Raw genomic sequence first — 23,404 nt, 5'->3', positions numbered from 1 at the left:
TGTACCCCCTCTGGCCAAAGTGGTCCCTATTTATCTACTTGCAATGTCTTGCTTTCGAACTGCTAGGTTGGCAGGAGCTGGAACTAGAGACGGGAGCTCACTCCGTTACGCGGCACCCGGGTCTCGAACTGCTGAACTACCGACCTTCCACAGCCTGCAGTTCAGCGTCTTAACCACTTGAGCCACCGCAGCTCCAAATAAAGTCTAGGAGAGCGTAAAACTTGTCTAAGCTGACAGTTGGTTAGATGAAGAGATGGCCAAGGTCACTGGCCAGGTTTTTGCAGTGAGCCGTATACCTTTCTTTGATTTTTGTAAAAGAAAACTCCAATGATTTTCTCAACTGTGCAACTTTTTTGTAATACAGCGCAAATGAGTACAAATGAAATTTTATGCTCCTGGTGGAAGCAGTATGGCTGTAGTATGCATGATAATAATTTATAGTCTGCTTGTCCCACCGAATTGTATTAAAACATGTCTTTGTTTATTGCCTGCTCATCACGCAGAAAATGGCAAAGGACAAGGGTTATGAACGCCTTAACTTATTCCATAGACTTATAAAATGTAAATAAGACACGTGTTTTTATGTGATTGGCATTTGCTGAGATTTGCACTATGTCCGATTTATATCAAAGTCATCAAAAAGATATTCCACACTTTATTTATATAGCACCATCAGCATGTATGGCGCTTTACGGACTAAAAGATCCCTGGCTGGAAGAGCCTGCAGCCTCAAACTAGTACAAATGATATCTCTTGCTGTGCAAAACCCAAACCGTGCTCCTTTGCAATGAGAAACTGGCAATTGTGGAAGACAGAATGCACAAGAGTCGGCTGCACTGTCTTCTCGAAGATCGACTTCCATTACAACTGGTCACACATGAAGCTGCCTTATACTGAATCAGAGCCTCGGTCCGTCAAGGTCAGTATTGTCTACTCAGACCGGCAGCGGCTCTCCAGGGTCTCAGGCAGAGGTCTTTCACGCCACCTACTGCCTGGTCCTTTTTAACTGGAGATGCTGGGGATTGAACCTGGGACCTTCTGCATGCAAAGCAGAGGCTCTTCCACTGACCGGGTTTGATTCCCCACTCCTTCACTTGCACCTGCTGGATGACCTTGGGCAAGCCGTAGCTCTGGCAGAGGTGTTCTTGGAAAAGAGCAGTTTGTGTCAGAGCTCTCTCAGCTCCACCTACCTCACAGGGTGTCTGTTGTAGGGAGGGGAAGGGAAAGGAGATTGTAAGCCGCTCTGAGACTCCCTTGCGTAGTGAAGGGAGGGGTATAAATCCAATCTCCTCCTCCTCTTCTTCTTCTTCTTCTGAGCCACAACCCCTCCCCATCAAGAATGGGGGGGGGATCAGTGTAATGGTACTAAGGAAGGAGCGAATTTTTTTTTGCACCCAGTTGAAAATCCCATTTCCCAGCTGCTTTCATGCTGTGTTATAGGTGGGAGGAGAAACTCAGGCAGGATATGGAAAGAGTCAGTAGATTCCGCTTTAAGACTTACTGTCAGGGCTCCAGATCACAGCTGCCTTGAACTGGCCGGGGAGAGTGCAGCCTGCGCACCACCCACAGCTCTAGCTGGAAGGTGAAAACCGTGGACAGTCCAAGCCCAGGTCGCCTACCTCATCTGACGTTTGGGAGATGATGTGTCAGGGATTGAACCTGGGACCTTCTGCACGCCAAGCAGATGCTCTGCCACTGAGCCACGGTTCCGCCCCTGAAGCAGCATCCAAAGAAGAACATCCAAGGAGATCTCGGGCCAGACTAGGTCATGATCAGTGTTCCCTCTAAGCTGAGTTAGTGTGAGCCGAGCTCACAGCTTTTTAGCCTCCAGCGCACAGATTTTTGTCTTAGCTCAGGAAGGAGGGCTCCAGAGCAAACTGATTTATGCAGTACCCAAATCGCTTGCTCACCACTTTAATGCCAGGAGCTCACAAAGTAGATTTTTTGCTCACGAGACTCCACAGCTTAGAGGGAGCATTGGTCATGAGACGCCCCGAACCGTAGGGAAATTTCCGGGCCGGGCTTGCTTGCTCTTGTAGGTTACACAGCCCACTCCTGACCTGCTGCTCTGTGGCTTTCCTCGCCTCCCTCCCAAATACGCGGGAGTGGGGTCTGACAGTGAAGCCCGGTCAGGAAAACTGGGAAACGAGCTGCCCTTCTGGAGGTCATCGGCAGGTCCAGAGGGAGAAGATGCAGCTGCGGCTCTTGATTAGACTCCAGCCGAGAGTCTCTGCTCGGTGGTGGAACATCTGCTTTGCAGGCAGAAGACCTCAGGCTCAACCCATGACATCTCCAATGCCCTCAAGCGGCAGGCGTTGTGGATGGGAACCCCGTATCTTAGCAAAGAAACAGGCCTACCCAGTTCAAGTTTGCAGGAAACTCTGTTCAGCTTCCCACAACTAGGCAGAGGGGTCAACAACATACAGGTTATTCACCTTAGCCATCGCTCACCATGCCCTGTAAACCCACCGCAGGATCAATTAGCCAATGGGGCGCAGCGGTTAAGTCTGCCGGACTAGGAACTGGAAGACCTCAGTTTGAATCCCCACCGTGCCATGAAAGCTTGCTGGCTGACCCTGAGGGCCAGTCACACTTTCTCAGCATGACCTACCTCCCAGGGCTGTTGTGAGGATAAAAATGGAGGAGAGGAGACTGATGCGTAAGCTGCCTTGGGTCCCCGCTGGGGAGACAGGCAGGGCGTGAATGAATTGAGGGAAGAAATAACTCCCCCAGCCTGACACCTATTCCTCCTCCTTTGCTCTTCACCCTGGCTGGGAACACTGTGTTTTGCACCCCGGGATCCTAAGGGGGAAAAGCTGACTGGTTAAATCCTCCCTGGGCAGACGCTTCAGATGAGCTCCCCACTTTCTGATTGGCCCACTCCTGAAGAAGCTCTGAAAGATGAAGGAGAAAAGAAGAAGAGATTGGATTTATACCCTGCCCTTCACTACTCAAAGGTGTCTCAGAGCAGTTTACAAACTCCTTTCCCTTCCCCTCCCCACAAGAAACACCCTGTGAGGTAGGTGGGGCTGAGAGAGCTCCGAGAGAACTGTCCTTGAGAGAACAGCTCTGCCAGAACTATGGCTTGCCCAAGGTCATCCAGCAGCTGCAAGTGGAAGAGTGGGGAATCAAACCCAGTTCTCCCAGATTAGAGTCCGCGCACTTCACCACTACACCCAACTGGCTCTCAAAGATGGGTCCAAATGCCTTTTGCCAAGTCGGGATACCTGCTGGGGGGACGGGTTAGGCCGGAAGGGCCTCCACAGCCAGGCGCACTGTTTCACTGCATCGGGCCCCAGACCGCACTGAGGATCCCCCTCACTGGGGACTTAACTCATATCTGAATTGGGTTTTAAGAGGTTGCCAACCTCAAGGTGGGGCCTGGAGTTTCCCTGGAATTACAACTGATTTTCAGTGGACAGAGATCGGTTCCCCCTGAGAAAATGGCTGTTCTGAAGGATGGACTCTGTGGCATTATATCCTGCTGAGGTCCCCCCCTCCCCCTCCCCCCAGGTTCCACTCACAAAATTCCCAGGTATTTCCCCACCTAACGTATATATATATAAAGGCAACTGCTGAAGTAAAGTTGGGGGAAATAATGATCCTGAGGGCCCGTACTCAGAAACAGGTCTGACGGATTTTAAACAGAATACTCCCCAAGCGCGCTTCAGACGGCAGTCTTCATTTGGAAGAAGTTCTTGCATCTCTTTCAGGGCCACCCCAAAATGCTTCAAATCTGAGGTACATTTTAATGTAATGAATCGATTCAAAAGGCAACATCCGAGAAGGCCACCGCCTCAGTGCCCTGTTGTTGGCCCCCACATCCTGTGTGAGACGGGATGCTGGACTAGATAGACCTTTGGTCTGATCCAGCAGGGCTCTTCTGACGTCCTTATGAAGGCCTCGGCCTCCATGCCCTGTTGTTGGCCCTCCAGAGGAACTGGTTGGCCACTCTGTGAGACAGGATGCTGGACTCTGATCCAGCAGGACTCTTCTTACATTCTTATGAAGGCCTCGGCCTCTATGTCCTTTTGCTGGCCCTCCAGAGGAACTGGTTGGCCAATGTGTGAGACAGGATGCTGGACTAGGTGGACCACTGTTCTGATCCAGCAGGGCTCTTCTGATGTTCTTGTGAAGGCCTCGGGCTCTATGTCCTTTTGCTGGCCCTCCAGAGGAACTGGTTGGCCAATGTGTGAGACAAGATGCTGGACTAGGTGGACCACTGTTCTGATCCAGCAGGGCTCTTCTGAGGTTCTTATCAGGGGAAGGCCTTGGCCTCCATGCCCTGTTGTTGGCCCTCCAGAGGAACTGGTTGGCCACTGTGGGAGACAGGTTGCTGGGCTAGATGGACCCCTGGTCTGATCCAGCAGGGCTCTTCTTATGCTGTTGTCAGGGGAAGGCCTCGGCCTCTATGCCCTGTTGCTGGCCCTCCAGAGGGACTGGTTGGCCACTGGGACAGGATGCTATACTAGATGGACCCCTGGTCTGATCCAGCAGGGCTTTTTTGATGTTCTTAAAAGCCACATAATTACTATAGGAAGTTTTTTGATTGACTGATGGCTCTAATTTCCATATCTTGAGTGAACATCCAATAAATAAACTAACAACAACATATGAAGCTACCTTACCCGGAGTCAGCCTACTGGCCAAACTATCCAAGATTATAACTCAATTAGCCCAAGGTGTCCGTCTTTCCCAGCCCTGCATCCTGACAGCCATTAAACAGGTGATGACAACAATTTTTATTTTATTTATTTAGGAATAAAATACACTCCATTTCACCCATGGGGGCCCAGGACAGCTTACAACAACAGTCTCCCCTTCTCCATTTTATCCGATCTTAAAGACACCCGACATTCGGCTTTGGGGAATCTGCAGCGAGACTGAATTCGGACACCAAGATGTTGCAAGACATGAACCTCGCATCTGTTCCTGCTTATTCAGGAGCAAGCCCTACTCTACTGGGTTCTATTGGAATCACTCCTAAGGAAACGGAAAGAATCGTATTCTCTGACCCCTTGAGGACCCTACTGAACTTGAACGAACAGAGCCAATATTTTTGTTCATTTTTCACTTATGAGATACACAGCAATGCATCAGCCTACGTTTTTCACAGCCAACCTGCAGGGAGCTCATCTGTTTCTTTGCGCCGTCCCTCATCCCTGCAAGGATTTCATACCACCCCTAAGCGCTTGGGGATCCATACTACTCAACACGTTGCTGGTCATTATTACCCATTTCATTACAGAGATCTGCTCCCCAAGAATATAGGAGTGGACCTGCAAGGCCGGCAGGAGTGCAAGGAAGCCCCGCGAAGGCCCTCCCTGGCTCCTCCTGACTGAATGAGGGCCGGAAGCGGGGCGGCCGGAAGCAGGGGGCGGGGCTTCGTCATGTGCCCCGCCCCCCGTACCTCGCCCGGGGGAACTGCGATCTTCCGCGATCCCCCCCGAAATGACCTCTGCTCACACCAACAGGTCAGGCGGAGTGTGTATGCCTGGCCCAAGGTCACCCAGCAAACTTTCACGGTGGAGTGGGATTCGAACGCAGGTATCCCAGATGCTAGTCCAACGCTCCAACTGCTGCAATATGCTGGGATGGACCACACGACCTTCTGTATGCAAAGCAGGTCCTCTGCCCATGGAGCTCCAAGCCCCTCCGTATCCCCTTTTATAGCCGAACGCTGCAATGTCTGATTACAACCAGTCAAGATCCATTTCGCAGCTCCGATGCGAAGCTTCCGTCTGTGCGTTCTTTTGCTGACACTCAGCTCTGAAAACATGACTCGCTTGTCTTCTGTTCCACCACAGACCATTTTTTAGCTAGCAGCTGGTAACACTGAGGCTCATTTGCAAGCTCGGAGCTCCAACACACTCTCCTTCCAGGTTTGCAATCCTCATTAATCTTGCCGAATCAAATGCAAATACTTAACTCGAATACCTAGCTTCCCTTTAATCTCCTTTACTGCTTTTCCGGACCTCCTAAATCAATGCTTTCAAAACTGTGGATTAAGCTTAAAGCACAAAATGAATTTCCAGGTGAAAGAATAAAATGCGCCTCCAAGTTTTACTCTAAATATCTAAACCAAAGATAGATCCAAGTGGGTAGCCGTGTTGGTCTGAAGCAGCAAAACAAATACGCCATTAAATGCCAACAGTGCCCTTCCGTTCTCTACATGGGGCAAACAGGTCAAACCCCACGCCAAAGGATAAATGGACACAAATCTGACATTAAGAATCACAAGACTAAGAAACCTGTACGAGAACACTTCAGCCTCCCATGACATTCAGTGGGTGACCTCAAAGTAGCTGTTTTATTGCAAAAGAACTTCCAGAACAGACTGGGAAGGGAAACTGCTGAATTACAACAGAACAAAAAAGTCCCAGGACTTAACATGGATACTGGTTTCTTATCTCACTGCATATGCTAATTCAGTCCTTACATCTGCATTCTCACCAAGAAGAGTATATTAGAATAGCATTGTAATGTAACAAACGGAACGGAACAAAGCGCCGAGCCAGCAATAAGCCAGCAGCCGAACCAGGAGTGAGAAGTACAACAACTCCTTCCACATGGTGCCGGTAGGGTAGTCCCCACCCCGAATGAAATGTGGCCATAGATAGGGTTAATTAAGAATACTGTAAGACGCTCAGAGACCCCGGGGGGGGGGTTTCGAGCGGGATAGAAACCGAAATAATAAATAATAATAAATAATGAACAGCAGAATGTAATGTAATTTGGAATGGTAGACTGGAATGTATTTCTCTAGTCTGGTGACAGAGGAGACACAACACTGCACAACCAATCATCCTGCCTTAAAGAATAGGAGGCTGTTACATCCATGCTTTGAGAGGAAACGGATGGAGCATAACAGTTAATTACTCTCAGCATTCCACAATTAAGAAGGGTACATTTACACATCGATCTCCAATTCGCTTCACTATGTTTTCCTTCAGAATTAAATCCATACAAATGGTGACCATATAACCTCAGCTTGTTATTCCTGTTTGATCCTTGCATCTGTTAAACATCTTCATTATGTTGTATGGTAATTGCTGCTCACCCTCTACCTACATGTACAGACTGGTAACTTTCATTTCAATGTATTTGAAGAAGTGTGCATGCACATGGAAGCTTATGCCTTGAATAAAACTTTGTCTAAATCAAAATTATCCACCCTCAGAGAAAACTACCATGTTTCATGACCCACTGTTATGGGTGCACCTCCTGCTTGCAGAAGTATGCTCAGAGCAGGGACTCATGCAGAGACACAAGGCGATCCCTTCTCTAAGGACAAGCAGTTCTGCGTGGAGAATTATTATATCATCAAATTTAATATGCAGAGATGTATCATAATTATCTTTTCCCCTCCAAATCAGGGATGACAGGAGGGGGGGATGGACCAAAACACATATGGTCAGGGTCAATAATGACTATTTTTGATTGTCATTGTACGATTTGATTCTTAATTGAGGCTATCACCAGGGCCAATATCTGTTTTTAAATGTAAAGGTAAAGGTTCCCTTGCTCGAAAGCCAGTCGAATCCGACTCTAGGGTTGCGGTGCTCATCTCCGTTTCAAAGCCGAAGAGCCAGCGCTGTCCGAAGACGTTTCCGTGGTCATGTGGCCGGCATGACTAAACACCAAGGCGCACGGAACGCTGTTACCTTCCCACCGAAGTGGTCCCTATTTATCTACTTGCAATTTCTTGCTTTCGAACTGCTAGGTTGGCAGGAGCTGGAACTAGAGACGGGAGCTCACTCCGTCTTGCGGCACCCGGGTCTTGAACTGCTGAACTACCGACCTTCCACAGCCTGCAGTTCAGCGTCTTAACCACTTGAGCCACCGCAGCTCCGTTTTTAAATATACTTTGTAATAAATACATTTTTGTGTATCTGCCAATATTTGATGTTTTTAATTTGACTAACAATTATTGGGCCTATACATTCAGATCTTCTTAAGATTTAGGTTCTTAATTCAATTCCGTTTGGGTTTCATTTGCAGGAAAGAAACAATACCAGAACAGAAAAATCATGCAGCGAGGTAAAAGGCAGCCACAGCCTCTGCTGTGGATGGATGCTTTGGTTTCACAAAAATACATCCTTAATCCGTTCATTTCTCACAGCACACTCACAATCCTTTGATGGTACACAGTTCAGGAATTTCTGTTCTGAATGCAACACCATTCAGGTCTGAAACGTGGCCGTCACCAATTCTTAGATGCTCAAAACGCCTGTGAGCATGCATGAACGGCCTTTCCCAAACCAACACGACCCACACATAAAAAGTTCAATCACAAGAAAACTTGCCAAGAAAGCTTCAACATTCCCATGGTTCTCTTTTAAATGGACACACACACACACACACACACTAATTCCACATCTGGGAATCAAATTAAAAGGTGTCCTCGGTTAAACCAGGCCACAGATTTACTGATAAACAAACACAAGTAGAGGCGTAGTGGTTAAGTGTGCGGACTCTAATCTGGGAGAACTGGGTTTGATTCCCCACTCCTCCACTTGCACCTGCTGGTGTGACCTTGGGTCAGTCACAAGCTCTGGCACAGCTGTTCCTGAAAGAGCAGTTTGTGTCAGAGCTCTCTCAGCCCCACCCACCTCACAGGGTGTCTGTTGTGGGGAGGGGAAGGGAAAGGAGTTTGTCAGCCGCTCTGAGACTCCAAGTGAAGGGTGGGGTATAAATCCAATCTCTTCTTCTTCTTCTTCTCTCTCTGGAAGGAAGGCCTCTTCTGAGACAGTCCCCATTCTAACACACCCATGCACCATTTAAAAGTATGCATTTTTGATTCGGAACTGATGGTGCTCACACGTAAACTCAATGAAAATGTGCACCAAAGGCAAAACGTGATACAAGATCTCTTTAATCAGATGATCTCCTTTAGGTTTTGCCAACTGTGCTGCAGAGCCTAATCCTAACCAGCTTTGCGGGGGGTGCAGTGAATAAGGGCTCCACATTCAAATCCTGCCACCTTTGACAAATGGGACATGGCCTTAAACGTGGAGCAGGAGTAGGTCACAGAATCCAGCCAGTAGCAGAGTGGATGGCACCAGGCTGTAGATGTGAGATCACTTCTGTCGAACCTTCCCACCCATATTAAGAACTCTTCGCAAGCAAAAAGCTAGCAGACTGGGGCAAGTCTGTGGCACAGTGGCAGAGCGTCTGCTTGGAGTGCAGAAGGTCCTAGGTTCAGTTCCCAACATCTCCAGTTAACAGGTAGGAGGTGATGGGAAAGACCTCCGCCTGAGACCCCGGAGAGCGGCTGCCAGTCCGAGTAGACGATACTGACCTTGATGGACGAAGGTTCAGATTTGGTATAAGGCAGCTTCATATGTACACAGGACATGTGATTATTTCTGCATGGCCGGAGAAAATATCCATCTCACCAAAGACTGCTGAGCACTGCGGCTTTGTGAGGGTTCCCGACTGTTCCTGGTCCAGGAATCTCTGCGCTTTCCTCTGAGATCGGCTAGATCTCTCTCTCCCTGCTACAGTGAGAACAGAGCAGCCCAGTCCTTGGGTCCCACTCTCAGGGCAGGAGAGAGAGATGGGAATGAGGTGGTCAAGGCTGAAGTCATAGAATGGACCGCACCATGTCAGGTGACATCTCTGAGAGCCAGGTGGCATAGGGGTTATTTATTTATTTATTTATTAGACTTATTATACCGCCCTAACCCCTAGGGGTCTCTGGGCGGTTTACAGGAAGTGTTCTAAGAACGTGTTCATCCTAACTAAGGCCACATGATAGGGGTGGGGATTTCCTACCAGCACCCTTGGTGGTACCCGCTGTATCTTAAGGGTTAGAGTGTCAGACTACAGGATCTGGGATAACCAGGTTCAAATCCCCCCCCCCCTGCCATTCAAAGTCACTAGGTGACCTTGGGGCAGTCACACTTTTGCAGCCTAACTTAGTTCACGCGGTTGTTGTAAGGATCAAATGGAGGAGCGGACAATTATGTAAACCACCTTGGATCTCCGCTGCAGAGAAAGGTGGGGTTCTAAAGGAAGTACCTAAATAAGTAACATTTTTAAGAGGTGAGAAGCTGCCCGTAAATAGAAAACAAGCACAGCATACAAAAAAGAGGAGGGTGGTAGAACCTTTCCGCTTTTGCTAGCTTTCAGTTTGCACGGAGCCCTTCTGCAAAGGAACATTCAAAAGCTGGGATTTTCCAACTACGTAGTTACCTGGGTCTTTCCCACCTCATTGCCAGCTCGTGTGAACTGGGCCCGAGACAGATGCAAAATAAACATTTTACTGCTCCCTTGCATGAAATGCTCTGTGGCGACGAAAGGAAAGTCGCATAACAGTGGGATGCCTGAGCTAGACCCTTTCTCCCAAGCCTGAACACAGGACGCTGCCTTTTACTGAACCAGAGCCTTGGTCCAGCAAGGTCAGTATCGTCTACTCAGGCGGGCAGCAGCTCTCCAAGTTCGCAGGCGGAGGTCTTTCGCATCACCTACTACCTGGTCCTTTTGACTGGAGATGCCGGGAACTGAACCTGGAACCTTCTGCATGCCAAGCATGCAGTCACGGCTACTCCTAAGTATTTGGCTTGCTGCTACCAGCAGGGCTACCAAGAGGAAGGGACGAAGGGTAAAAATTCCCAGGGCCCCCAGAAGTGGGGTAAAGTATTACTGCTGACCAACACGTCTGTTCTTATCAAGCATTCTGCATGTGTTCTTCTGAACGTTGGGGGGAGACGAAGGGAACCTTTGCCCCCCCCGATGGGTTTCAAAAGCCCCAGCTCCCACCACTCCCCCCGCCCTCATGTTCATTGCCCCTCCTTACCTGTAGTTCTGATAGCTTCTACTGACTTTCCTTTATACTTATCAAACAGGCTGAGAGTCGAGTACTTGCTTTTCCCATCCTTTCCCTTGGTTATTTGCCCCAAACGATCGGACATTGCGATGAAATGTCATCTAGTAAGGAAATTTCTCTGCGCCGCTCCCGATCTGCCTGCGCCAACACAGAGAAAAGCGGTGGGTGAGAAATGCATGGCTCATTATTTTTTCGGTTCAAAATACAGATTTTTTAAAAAAAAAATCTAAAAGGAAGACGACGACTTGCTCAAGAGAACGTCCTGGGGACTGTTAGGTAGCGAGAGGAGAGGCACCATTTCGGAAAGGGGAGAAGAGAAAAGAAAGAACCACGGAGGCTGACCCAAGGCACTCCGCTATGGCTGAGAGGGAGGAAGGTCTAGATGTAAGTAGCCACAAGTGATCAGTCGCAGCATTGGTAGAATAATGCCCAGGATAGAACGAAGTTTCAACACCACTTATTCACTTATTTATTCAAAACATGTATTAGCCAGGTTTCTTCCTCTTGCAGCTCAAGGCAGCTTACAAACATAGACAAAACACAAAACAAAATACATTTAAAAAAACTTCAAATCACTACTAAGGACTATTACTAAACCTAACCAAATGTGCTATATAAAAGCATCCTTGGGTGCCTCCTAAAGATTAACCATGAAGGGCAGTGTTCCCTCGAAGCTGTGTAGGTGAGCGGCCGCTCATTGACACAGGAAGCCCCGCACAGCAGCACTTTGGAGCCACGCAGGGTCTTGCACTGCCCATGGCCCATTTTAAGATGACAGCAGTTATATTCTGCTCAGGATGTGAATCACAGAGTTGGAAGGGACCCCCAGGATCCTCTAATCCAACCCGCTGCACAATGCAGGAAGTTCACAAATACCTCCCCCTCTACACCCACAGTGACCCCTGTTCCACGCCCAGAAGATGACAAAAAGACCTCCAGGATCCCTGGCCAACCAGCCTGGAGAAAAACTGCCTCCTGACCCCAAAGTGAACTGCTTCCTTCAGCAAGGGGAAAAAAATTGGAGGGGACACTGGTGAGGGGGGCCAGGTACTACACCCTGAGGAGGTTGTTCAATAATCGTGGGGCTGCCACTGAACAGGCCCTCTCTCCTGTACCCACTAAATGAGCTTCTTTGGTTGATGGGACAGTCCGTATAGCCTCTTCCTGTGATCTTAATTCCCTGGTAGGGACATATGGGAGAAGACGGTTCTTCTGATACCCCAGTCCCAAGCCATGTAGGGCTTCAAGGATCAAAACCAACACCTCGAACTGGGCTCGGGAGTTGTCCGGTAGCCAGTGTAACTGCTGTAATACCAGGGTCACATGCTCCCAAGAGCCGGGGCGTTCTGCAATAGCTGCAGCCACCGAACAGGTTCTTAAGCAGCATGCTAGGCTCTCTGCTAGGAATGCGAAAGCAGTTCACAGGGACCTTCTGCCCAGCCCACCCACTACCATACGTTTCCAGCAAGGCCTGCACAAGAGAAATCCCTGGGAGGTGGCGCCCCATCTTAGGTGGCAGGAAAAGAGGCGCCGTCTGGATTTCTTCCAAAGGCACTGAACCACCTCCGGCCAGCCTGCTTTACGTGCACCCAGTGTTCTCTCTAAGCTGAGCTAGTGTGAGCTAGCCTCCGGCTCACGCATTTTTGTCTTAGCTCAGGAAGGATGGCTCCAGAGCGAACTAATTTATGCAGTAGCCAAATCGCTCGCTCACAACTTTAATGCAGAATTTTTGCTCACAAGACTTCACAGCTTAGAGGGAGCATTGCATGCACCTGTTAAAATTTTCTGCCAAAGGTGGCTCACAGAACACCAACAGGTAAAATATATAACAAAATCTATCTTGCATATGCCCTGACCTGGACAGCCCAGGCTAGATGGATTTCGTCAGATCGCAGGAGCTAACCAGGGTCAGCCCTGGATAGTATTCAGATGGGAGACCTCCAAGGAATACCTTAGTCGTGATCATTGCTCTCTCTAAGCTGTGGAGTCTTGTGAGCAAAAATTCTACTTTGTGAGCCACTGGCATTAAAATCCTGAGCAAGTAATTTAGCTACTGCATAAATTAGTTTGCTCCGGAGCTAAGACAAAAATCTGTGAGCTGGAGGCTAAAAAAACGGTGAGCTAGCTCATACTAACTCAGCTGAGAGGGAACACTGGTCGTGATGTGAAGGCAGGCAATTGTCAGGTTCAACAGCAAGTAAATCTCCACACACGTTTCCAGGGAAGCATTATGCTTTATTAGACTACAGGTCTGTTACCATGTCCACAAGTTGTTAGGAATGACGATGGGGCAGAAGCATTCCTACATATAGCAGGATGAGGCAAATGGCTAAGCAAATGAAATCCAAGCACACGCGCGAGAATTCTCCCGGCGGGAGGTTACATAATAAGCGGGAGAGTCTCAGTGCCCCATGAGAGCCGAAATATTCACACCAGCGGTGGAACGCAAGCCCTCCCTCCATCTCAAGGTTAGACAGATAACTCAGTCTGGCAGCACTGGTTCTCACGGTCTCCCTATCGCTGTTTACGGCAAGTGGGCAGAGCAGCGAGCAAGCTAGGAAGCATGCGCCGTAGCGCCAGGGTCACAGAAGGAAGCAAGTAAAACATGGCAGCTCGCTGACAGCCATGGCAAACCATCTCTGGACGTCTCTTGCCTTGAAAACTCTAGGGGGCCGCCGTAAGCCAGTGTGACTGGACAGCACTTCCCACCACCCGTGTTATATATACGGGTCTCAGTCCGGTGTTTAATCAGCACCAAATAATGCACTTTCATTCTACTTTCAATGCACTTTGCAACTGGATTTTACTGTGTGAAATGGCAAAACCCCATTTGCTAACAATCGCTAAAGTGTACTGAAAGTCTGTCTAAAGTGCATCATTCAGCATGTAGGCAAGCTCCCTTATTCTGGCATCAGGTTCTGGATCGGATTTACGAGGTGACACACACACACCCATCAAGTTGTTCTTTTTAAAATGTCATTGACGGGCCTCATCTCGAGCTGGGGGCTAAAAGGGCCACAGCCGCCCACCCGGAAAAGAGTGGAGACTTCCTTGTTCTTGAGTCGGTTTATTCAAGTTTGGAGAGTGGCTTTGATGATTCAATCTCTTCTTATCATAGGAGCTACACAAATACCTCTAATTATGTGAATAAATTTGAGAGACGGACAGCGTCCATCACATAATAAATAACAATAAATCCAGATCAGCCTGCATGCAATGTTTTTCCAAATGCCAACGCCCTTAAAGGTATTAAAAGGGCAAATCAGATTCAAAGACCGATTTCACACAAGAGCTGTGCCGCGGTCGCGCCTCCCTTTGCCCCGCTTCTATTGGTCAATTTCTCACTTGAAGCCGTGCGGCCGCATTTTGGCCCGTGGCTTCGCCCGATTTCCCCCCGGTTTCATGATCCTGTTTTTTGAGGATCACGAAACCGCGGGGGGAATCGTGCGAAGCCGTGGGTCAAAACACGGCCGCATGGCTTCGAGTGGGAAATCGACCAATAGAAGCGGGGCAAAGGGAGGCGCGACCGCGGCGCAGCTCTTGTGTGAAATCGGTCGAAGTGAGCAAGTGTAAAGTGATGCATATTTGGGGTAAATAATGCCATCTTTCCATATACACTGATGGGATCTGAGCTGGCAGAGACAAATCAAGAAAGGGACCTTGGGGTGGTAGTGGACAGCTTGATGAAAATGTCGATCCAGTATGGATGTCAGCTCGCAGCCATAAGAGCTGGGGGGGAGAAGTCCTTGGAATGTGAGACTTTCGCTTTCCGGCTGTCTGGGTGATGCTCCCTTATCTGTATAGCTTATGTGTTTGACCTCGATTCCTGCCTGTAACATCATCTGCTGGGAACGGGGCGTTGGAGCCGTTAGATTCTGGCGGGCCCCGGTTTTGCCTTGATTGGCGCTATCAAAAATCAGCAAATACCGTGCTACAGACGATTATAAAATATCCCTTGCTCGAAAGCCAGTCGAGTCCGACTCTAGGGTTGCGGTGCTCATCTCCGTTTCCAAGCCGAAGAACCAGCGCTGTCCGAAGACGTTTCCGTGGTCATGTGGCCGGCATGACTAAACACCAAGGCGCACGGAACGCTGTTTACCTTCCCACCAAAGTGGTACCTATTTATCGACTTGCAATTTCTTGCTTTCGAATGGCTAGGTTGGCAGGAGCTGGAACTAGAGACGGGAACTCACTCCGTCATGCGGCACCCGGGTCTCGAACGGCTGAACTACCGACCTTCCATAGCCTGCAGTTCAGCTTCTTAACCACTTGAGCCACCGCAACACAGACAATTATAAAATATCTCAAATAATTTTTATATATGTTTTGCTTTATATTTTTACAATTTATTCACCCTATGTTATTTATCATATAAGCCTTACTACATAGAAAGAATCATATATCAAAACATCTAAGTATCGTCTCTTAATATGTCACAAAAGATATTGCACAACCCCTTTATTAATATCAGTCCACCTTAATTATACAAAAGTTTTAAGAGGACTCCTTTAAGTCTATTTTGAATAAGTGCTCAGTCTTCCTCCAAGAGAGGTCCAGGTATCCTCCTGTTTCAGTGTCTTCCTCAGGGAGTTCGATATTTCCAAGCACAAGGTTGCCAAATACCAAAATATTGATCCAAATTTTTCAATGAACGCTGCAAAAAGTCTCTCTTAGTGAGCTCAAAGCTTCCTCCTTACACTTGGAAGATTGTGTGCATTTCTAGTCACCTGACCTGAAAAAGGATATTGTAAAGCTTGGAAAAGTGCAGAAAAGAGCAACCAAAATGATCAGGGGGCTTGAGCAAGCTGCCCTAAGAGGATCAGTTAAAACACTTCGGGTTGTTCAGCCTAGAAAAAAGGCAAGGAAAGGGAGACACAGAGGTCTATACAATTATTCATGGTGTGGAGAGAGTGGAAAGAGAATATTTTCTCCTTCTTCCATAATCCCAGAACCCTGAGTCATCCGCAGGAGCTGAAGGATGGAAGATACAGGACAGACACAAGGAAGTACTTCTTCACGCAGCATACAGTTAATCTGTGGGATTCACTGCTACAAGATGTGGTGGTCAGGGGTGCTAACTAGAGATGTAAAATTTCCGGAAATTTTGAAGCTCGGAAAAAAACCCGTTTTTCCCGTTTTTTTCGGGAAATTTTCGGGAAAATTGAAAAAAATGCTACATTAGCATTTCTTTTGTCTTTTCTAGATTGAAAGTCATTCTGTTACTTTAGGAACATAAAATATGACTATGGACATTTTTACTTAGCATGAAATTATCACAACTAGCATATTAAAAATATAGTGTATCCAAACAATTATTACAAACAGAATACCCACCCACATGCAAAAACAAAACTGAAACCTTTTTATTTTCTTCTGAAAATAGCACCTCCTAAAGGAAGAAATGCATCTTGTTCTTGCATTGGAGAGTTCAGTTTGTAACCTAGGACTTGCTTGTCCTCAGTGCACAGAAATTAGACCAATCTATATGAGAAATGATTTGGAAGATATTTGAACACCTTGTCTTAAAATATTTTATCCATCATGTTAAAATAAAACGTTCCATAGTCAATTTTTTTCCTTTTCTTTTTTCAATTTTTCCAATTTTTCGGAATAAAACAAAAAAGGCTCAGGAAAAAAACGGGAAAAAACCCGGGTTTTCCCCGAATTTTTCCGGGTTTTTTTCCGGGCCTTCACATCTTTAGTGCTAACATGGAAGGCGTTAAAAACAGAGTGGACACATTCATAGATGACAGGGCTATCAGTGGCTCCTGATCATGAAAGAGATGGCTATCAATGGCTACTAATCATGATGGGTGTCTACTCCCTCCAAGACCAGAGCTGGCCATGTCTCTTTGCATCGGTGGCTGGGGAGAATGGGCAGGAGGGAGGCTGGTGTGGTCTTCCTGTTTGTGGACTTCCCAGAGGTGGCTGGTTGCCCACTGTGTGAACAGAGTGCTGGACTAGACTGGCCTTTGGTCCGATCCAGCAGGGCTCTTTTTATGTCCTCAAAGGTAACAGCACATCAACAGCAACCTCAAGGAACACAGCCTGATCATTTACACCTGCATGACTGCTGGAAGCAACTCGCCTGCAGTCATTCCAGGACATGCCCACGGCTATCGAGAGAGGGGATGGAAGCTCAACGGCCACAGGTCCAGCCAGGATTTATACGATGAGCAACGTGTTCAGGATTGATATGATGAGCAACATTCTTGTGGGAAGAAGAAATTTAGCAGGCCATGGAATTTTTTGTACACGCAAGAACCTGATGCAGGTCTGCGGGGCTTGCAGGACAGAGATGTTCCACCGGGCCTATGGTTGAGGGCAGCAACTGGCCTCCATCTAGCCTGGCTTCCCCCTTCCCTTCCCCCCTACGGGGCGAGGACACAAATTGGTGTACCTCTAGGCACCATCTGCAAATTGTAAATTGTTACTGAATTTTAAGGTGTTCTAAAGCTGCGGTGGCTCAAGTGGTTAAGACGCTGAACTGCAGGCTATGGAAGGTCGGTAGTTCAGCAGTTCGAGACCCAGGGTGTCGCATGACGGAGTGAGCTCCCATCTCTAGTTCCAGCTCCTGCCAACCTAGCAGTTCGAAAGCAAGAAATTGCAAGTAGATAAATAGGGACCACTTTGGTGGGAAGGTAACAGCGTTCCGTGCGCCTCGGTGTCTAGTCATGCCAGCCACATGACCACGGAAACGTCTTCGGACAGCGCTGGCTCTTCGGCTTTGAAACGGAGATGAGCACCGCAACCCTAGAGTCGGACTCGACTGGCTTTCGAGCAAGGGAACCTTTACCTTTACTTTACTAGGTCAGTGGGTGTGGCTCCCACGAAGTCTGAAGCCCTTTACCCTAAATTGTTTACCTGGATTGTAATACTGTTCAACAGGAAATGTTGTCCCCCGCTCTGAGCCCTGTTGCACAGGGGAGGCCAGGTTACAAGCAGTGTTCCCCCTACGTTTGGTGCAGTGGTTAAGTGCGCGGACTCTAATCTGGGAGAACCGGGTTCGATTCCCCACTCCTCCACTTGCACCTGCTGATGTGACCTTGGGTCAGTCACAAGCTCTGGCACAGCTGTCCTTGAAAAAGAGCAGTTTGTGTCAGAGTTCTCTCAGCCCCACCCACCTCACAGGGTGTCTGTTGTGGGGAGGGGGAGGGAAAGGAGTTTGTAAGCCACTCTGAGACTCCGAGTGAAGGGCGGGGTATAAATCCAATCTCTTCTTCTTCTTCTTCTGTGAGCTAGCCTCACAGTTTTTTAGCCTCCAGCTCACACAGTTTTTGTCTTGGCTCAGGAAGGAAGGGCTCCAGAGCAAATTAATTTATGCAGCAGCCAAATCGCTCACTCACAACGTTTAATGCCAGCAGCTCGCAAAGCAGAATGTTTGCTCACGAGACTCCACGGCTTAGAGGGAGCCTCGGTTACAAGTCGAATTAAATAAATCTAAATAAACAAATAAATAAGAATCTGCTCGTGCTTCATAACCTGAGTCTGCAAGCAGATCAAGGCTGGCCTGTAGCCAGAAAAATTTCAGGGGGGACGACGACGACATCACTTCCAACATCATTAAAAAGTAATAATAAAATAAATAAAATAAAAGGGCAACGAGAACAGCTGGAGAAAGGGCCCCCTCCCCTCTGTCTCCTCCGTGCTCAGAGCAGGCAGCAAGAGCCGTGTCGGCAACGGCACCCCTGCGGAAAAGCAGCTGCAGGGGTCACCCCACCCCCACAGCACCACGGAGATAGCAAAGGAGTCTGGCTCAACCAGACTCTACCTGGTGAGCTGAGCTGAGTGGGGGAAAAGAAGGCAAGGCGAACTGATCACGGCTCTGCTCCTGCAGAGTGCAGGGGGTTGGACTAGATGACCTCTAAGGTCCCTTCCAACTCTAACATTCTATGATGGCACCCAGACAGGCCCGCCCTGGCGTCTCCCTGTGCCTGTGCAACCGGGAGAGAACGGCTCACCTGCACAGCCAACCTCCCACACACACCCTGCTCCGATTTGGAGAGCCGGACGGACGCCAGCAAAGCCCAGCCGGGCTACAAAAAAGAGACACGGCAGCTCACGCAGGCTCCAGAGGGATGGAAAGGGGGAACCGGGAGGGATGGGCAGTAAGGGGGCACGGCTAATTTGGAGGGGGGCCTTGCCTCAAAAGCCCCCCCATGGCTGTGGGGCCTGGATCAAAGAGAAAATGAAGAGAGTGGGGGTAGCACGAGGCTTCGGTGGGTGGCGAAGCTACCACGGGAAAAGAAATGCAAGGCCAGAAAGCTTTTGCAAAAATGTAAATCCTATCCAGCGTTCCCTCTAATCCCCCCCACCCCGGAGCGGAACAGTTCACATCCTGAGCAGAATATAACTGCTAGAGTCTTCAAATGGGCAAGGGACAGCGCAAGACCCTGGGCGGCTCCAGATTACTGCTGAGCGGGGCTTCCTGTGTTAATGAGCGGCCGCTCACGGGCACAGCTTAGACGGAACACTGATCCTATCTCAGGCGTAGTGCCTACTCTCAACTTGAGGTGTGAGTCACCCAGGCGCTCCAACACGGCTAGACTGCCACTGGATCCCGTCACTCAACATGGGTCTGCAACCTTTTCCAACCAAGGAGCCAAACCACAACAGAATTCAGAGCAAGAGGCCGGCAAAGAACCAGTGAAAGCAAGCCCCGCTGCAGAACTGAAAATATTTGTGTGGTTTGCTCAATCGCACAGTCAAGCCCGACGGACCACATCACGCCAGGCCCTCCTGTCTTCCGCCGCCCTCTGGAGTTTGCGCAACATTATACAATACCCGACAACACTATTGATAACTGATATGTCGGTTGATAATCCATGAGGTTTCTACGGCCACAAAACACAAGTTGAGGAGAGTTGATAAGAAATCCATAATAAGTCTCATAATAAGTGATACATACACGCAGGAGCAACTGGCATGATTCTTTTCGCGCGCTGGCATAAATCTGTGCATGGGTTGCACATGGATGACCAGCAACTATGCATCTCTCTCACTGAGAGACAGCATGGTGCAGTGGTTAAGAGCAATGGACTCTAATCTGGAGAACCAGGTTTGATTCCCCACTTCTCTGCCATGTGGAGCCTGCTGGCTGACCTGGGACCAGTCACAGTTCTCTCAGAGCTTTCTCAGCCCCACCTATCTCACAAGGTGGCTGTTATGGGGAGAGGAAGGGAAGGAGATTGTAAGCCACTTTGAGACTCCTTAGGGTAGAGAAAAATGGGGTATAAAAACCAATTTAGTTCCCATTCTAGCACCCACATCTACTACTCCAGTATACCTTAAAGCAGGACTTGACCAATTTTAATCGGGCTCTCCAGCACTTAGGAGCCAGGTGCATTTTTTCACTCTCCAGGGTGTCACACTTTAATGACTAAATTTTCTAATTATTGCTTAAGAACAAAACCTAAAGCTCTTTGCACTCTCTAATAATTTTATTAAAGCTACAACAAAAGTGTTGTAGTATATAAATACTAGGCTCAAGGCCCGTTGCTGGAAGAGAGGCAACGAGCCCTAGAGAGAGGCCGCCAGAGGGGGGGCCCCCCCATAACTGGCAAAGGAGAGCGCGGAAGCTCGAACCTCCCCCTGCCGCACGCTGGAGGCGGCGGGGCAGGCAAGCCAGCCTTGTACCTCCTCTGTCGGCACGCTGGAGGAGGTGGCTGCCGAAGGCGGCAGGCCTCACCCGTCCACAGCGCGTGCGCTCCTTCCCCGCCTGCTCGGCCGCTCGAGGGCCCAGAATGCCAAGGTGGCCAGCCTCGCCCCTCTCCCCACCAGCCGGCCGCAAGCGAGTGGCGCACGTAGTGGTGGAGCGGCGGCAAGCGAGGGACGGCCGCTCACTGCTTGTTCCAGCCACACGCGCACCAAGCTAGCTAGCCTTGTGCCCCCCCTGCCAATGGCACGCCAGTTGCCCCGAGTGGCAGCCAGCAGGCCAATGGCTGAGGGAGCGCATTTCCTCTCGCCACCCCATAGGCCGGTGGCCACCCCAAATCCCTTTTATAATATAAGGAGAGATGGTTGTTACCACTACAACAAAAAAGGCCAACCTCCAACCCTATCTTAACTTCTCTCCAACCTCCTTAATTCCATTACTGCTTTAATAAACTCCATTTAACTGAATATTGGGGCTCGTGTTGAAAGCAACTTGTTAAGGAGAGTTGGTTTCTGGACCCCACTTTTCTCTACCCTCAGGAGCCTCAAAAGTGGCTTTCCTTCCTTGCCCCACAGCAGGCACCTTGTGGGGTAAGTGGGCTGAGAAAGCTCGGGGAGAACTGTGACTGGCCCAAGATCACCCAGCAAGCTCCACGCGGAGGAGGAGTGGGGAATCAAACTTGGTTCTACAGATTAGAGTCCACTGCTCTTAACCATGATACCACACTGTCAAATCCTGCTATGCTTCGCTTGCTTTGGTTGCCATTGTTGCTGGGGAGGGAATTCCTTGGGAGGGGGTGAGTGAGAGAATGAGACCTTTGCTTCTAGAAGACATAACTTTCCTAGTGTCCGCCTTCCCTCCTTTTCCCTTTCCCAGGGGAAGGTGTCCTTGCGAAGCTCTCTGTACCAACCTCAAGTGCAGATAACCAAGACATATAGCTTTCACTTGGTTGGGATGATGAAGAAGAAGAAATTGGATTTATACCCCGCCCTTCACAACCCAAAGGTGTCTCAGAGCGGCTTACAAACTCCTTTCCCTTCCCCTCCCCACCACAGACACCCTGTGAGGTAGGTGGGGCTGAGAGAGCTCTTGACAGAAACTTCTCTTTTTCAAGGACAGCTCTTATCAGAACTATGGCTTGCCCAAGGTCAAGATGGCAACCATAGGCCTGGTATGAATGTGACATGTGCTTGGGGGAAGCGGAAGGGGCTTTTCTTTGGAGCTACTATATTAAGGTTGTGTCCACCAAAAGTCTTTAGTTCTGACACAGTGACTTTCTGGATCTTGCATATACCCCAATAAACTTAATACTGCCAAGAGAGAGTTGTTGAGTACAACTGGACCAGGGTCTGGCACACACTGGCTCTAAAGAAATGAGCTGATCCATCACCCTGGAATGGTGTAAAGTTATGTTTCCATATAAACAATCTGCAAGAATACAACAAAACATTCTGATACAGAATGATAAATACAGAGTCCTGCCCAATATGCTTCTTCATGACAGCCCCCGTTGCCCCTGGCTTTTGTCCACGCAGATCCCATAATCCCCAGCCTAGGGAGACCCCCCCCCCTCGCTTTTTCACCAGTGGGATTCCCCGAATCCACCCCCTTTGTCATTCACGTAGAATGGCTGACAGATGCTTAAAAACCTGAAAATACTAGGTGCCATAATGAAATTTCTAGGCACCAAGACACCTGGTGCGCCCAAGATTTGTCAAACCTTAAAGGTTTCAGTTAGTTGTTTCAGAGAAAAACATTTGGGTTCCACCAATTGCAGGCTCTGTTCAACCACTCAGCAAATGCGCAAAGTTTCACCCTCCACCAGCATCACATCTGAGGTCATCACATGGGATGTTAGCAGTGGGTGGCATTTCAGCCTCGACCTGTGGTGCTGGATTCGCACGTGCAGCATCATCACTGGAGTGCTAAAACAGGAGTTACCAATGTGGTGCCCGTGAGAGCCATGACGAAAGAAGTCACTGGATTTATACCTCACCGTTCACTACCCAAAGGAGTCTCAGAGCGGCTTACAAATTCCTTCCCCTTCCCCTCCCCACAACAGACACCCTGTGAGGTAGGTGGGGCTGAGAGAGCTCTTTCAAGGACTGCCCTTGAGAGAACTTGTGAATGACCCATGGTCACACCAGCAGCTGCAAGTGGAGGAGTGGGGCATCAAACCCGGTTCCCCCAGATTTTAGAGTCTGCACTCCTAACTGCTACACCAAACTGATGCCCGCTGACACATTTCCTGGTGCCCACCAAGTATTTTTAGAAGGAAGGTGAGGCCAGGTGAGGCTTCTGCCCAGCAGGGCTTCTGGTTGGCCACTGGAGATTTGATTGGCTGGACAGATGCCACCACGGCACAGGGATTTTCACAGTGTGACTGATGGCATACTGCAGCAGCCATTTTGCAACTGGTTCTGCCCCCTGTGGCAGCCATTTTGTGGATGCGCCCACCATGCTGGCCTGTAGCTACAGTGGTGCTATTGGGGGCTCTGCCCCCTTCCTTAAAGGGCCAGCCCCACAATATTTTTTAAATTTCTTTAGAAGAATGGGGGCCCATGCTCACGGGGATCCTTTAAATGCTTTTGCGAAGTGGGGGATGGCGCACAAACCCTCCAGTTTGGTGTAGTGGTGAAGTGCGCGGCTTTGATTCCCCACTCCTCCACTTGCACCTGGCTGGATGACCTTGGGCAAGCCACAGTTCTGATAAGAGCTGTTCTTGAAAAAGAGCAGTTTGTGTCAGAGTTCTCTCAGCCCCACCCACCTCCCAGGGTGTCTGTTGTGGGGAGGGGGAGGGAAAGGAGTTTGTAAGCCGCTCTGAGACTCCCTTGGGCAGTGAAGGGTGGGGTATAAATCCAATCTCTTCTTCTTCTTCTTCTCCCTCCCTCAAGATTTAAAGGGCCCTCCAGCCGATC

General features: G+C 49.0%; 1 protein-coding gene across 1 annotated transcript in view; it reads right to left on the bottom strand.

Moving 5' to 3' along the window:
- Positions 1 to 10,924, bottom strand: part of PRRC2B (proline-rich coiled-coil 2B) — an 82,864-nt gene extending 71,940 nt beyond the window's left edge. Inside the window, exon 1 of the mRNA XM_015409628.1 lies at positions 10,802 to 10,924. Coding sequence (XP_015265114.1) covers positions 10,802 to 10,916 — 115 coding nt within the window. The 5' untranslated portion in view covers positions 10,917 to 10,924. The remainder of the gene's footprint in view (positions 1 to 10,801) is intronic.
- Between the last annotated feature and the right edge of the window lie 12,480 nt (positions 10,925 to 23,404).

Source organism: Gekko japonicus, unplaced genomic scaffold (genome assembly GCF_001447785.1).
Source record: "Gekko japonicus isolate JY-2015 unplaced genomic scaffold, Gekko_japonicus_V1.1 scaffold2764, whole genome shotgun sequence".
In the NCBI taxonomy this organism is placed as follows: Eukaryota; Metazoa; Chordata; class Lepidosauria; order Squamata; family Gekkonidae; genus Gekko; species Gekko japonicus.
Note: the sequence above shows the minus strand (reverse complement) of the source record. Positions and strands in the feature narration are given on the sequence as shown.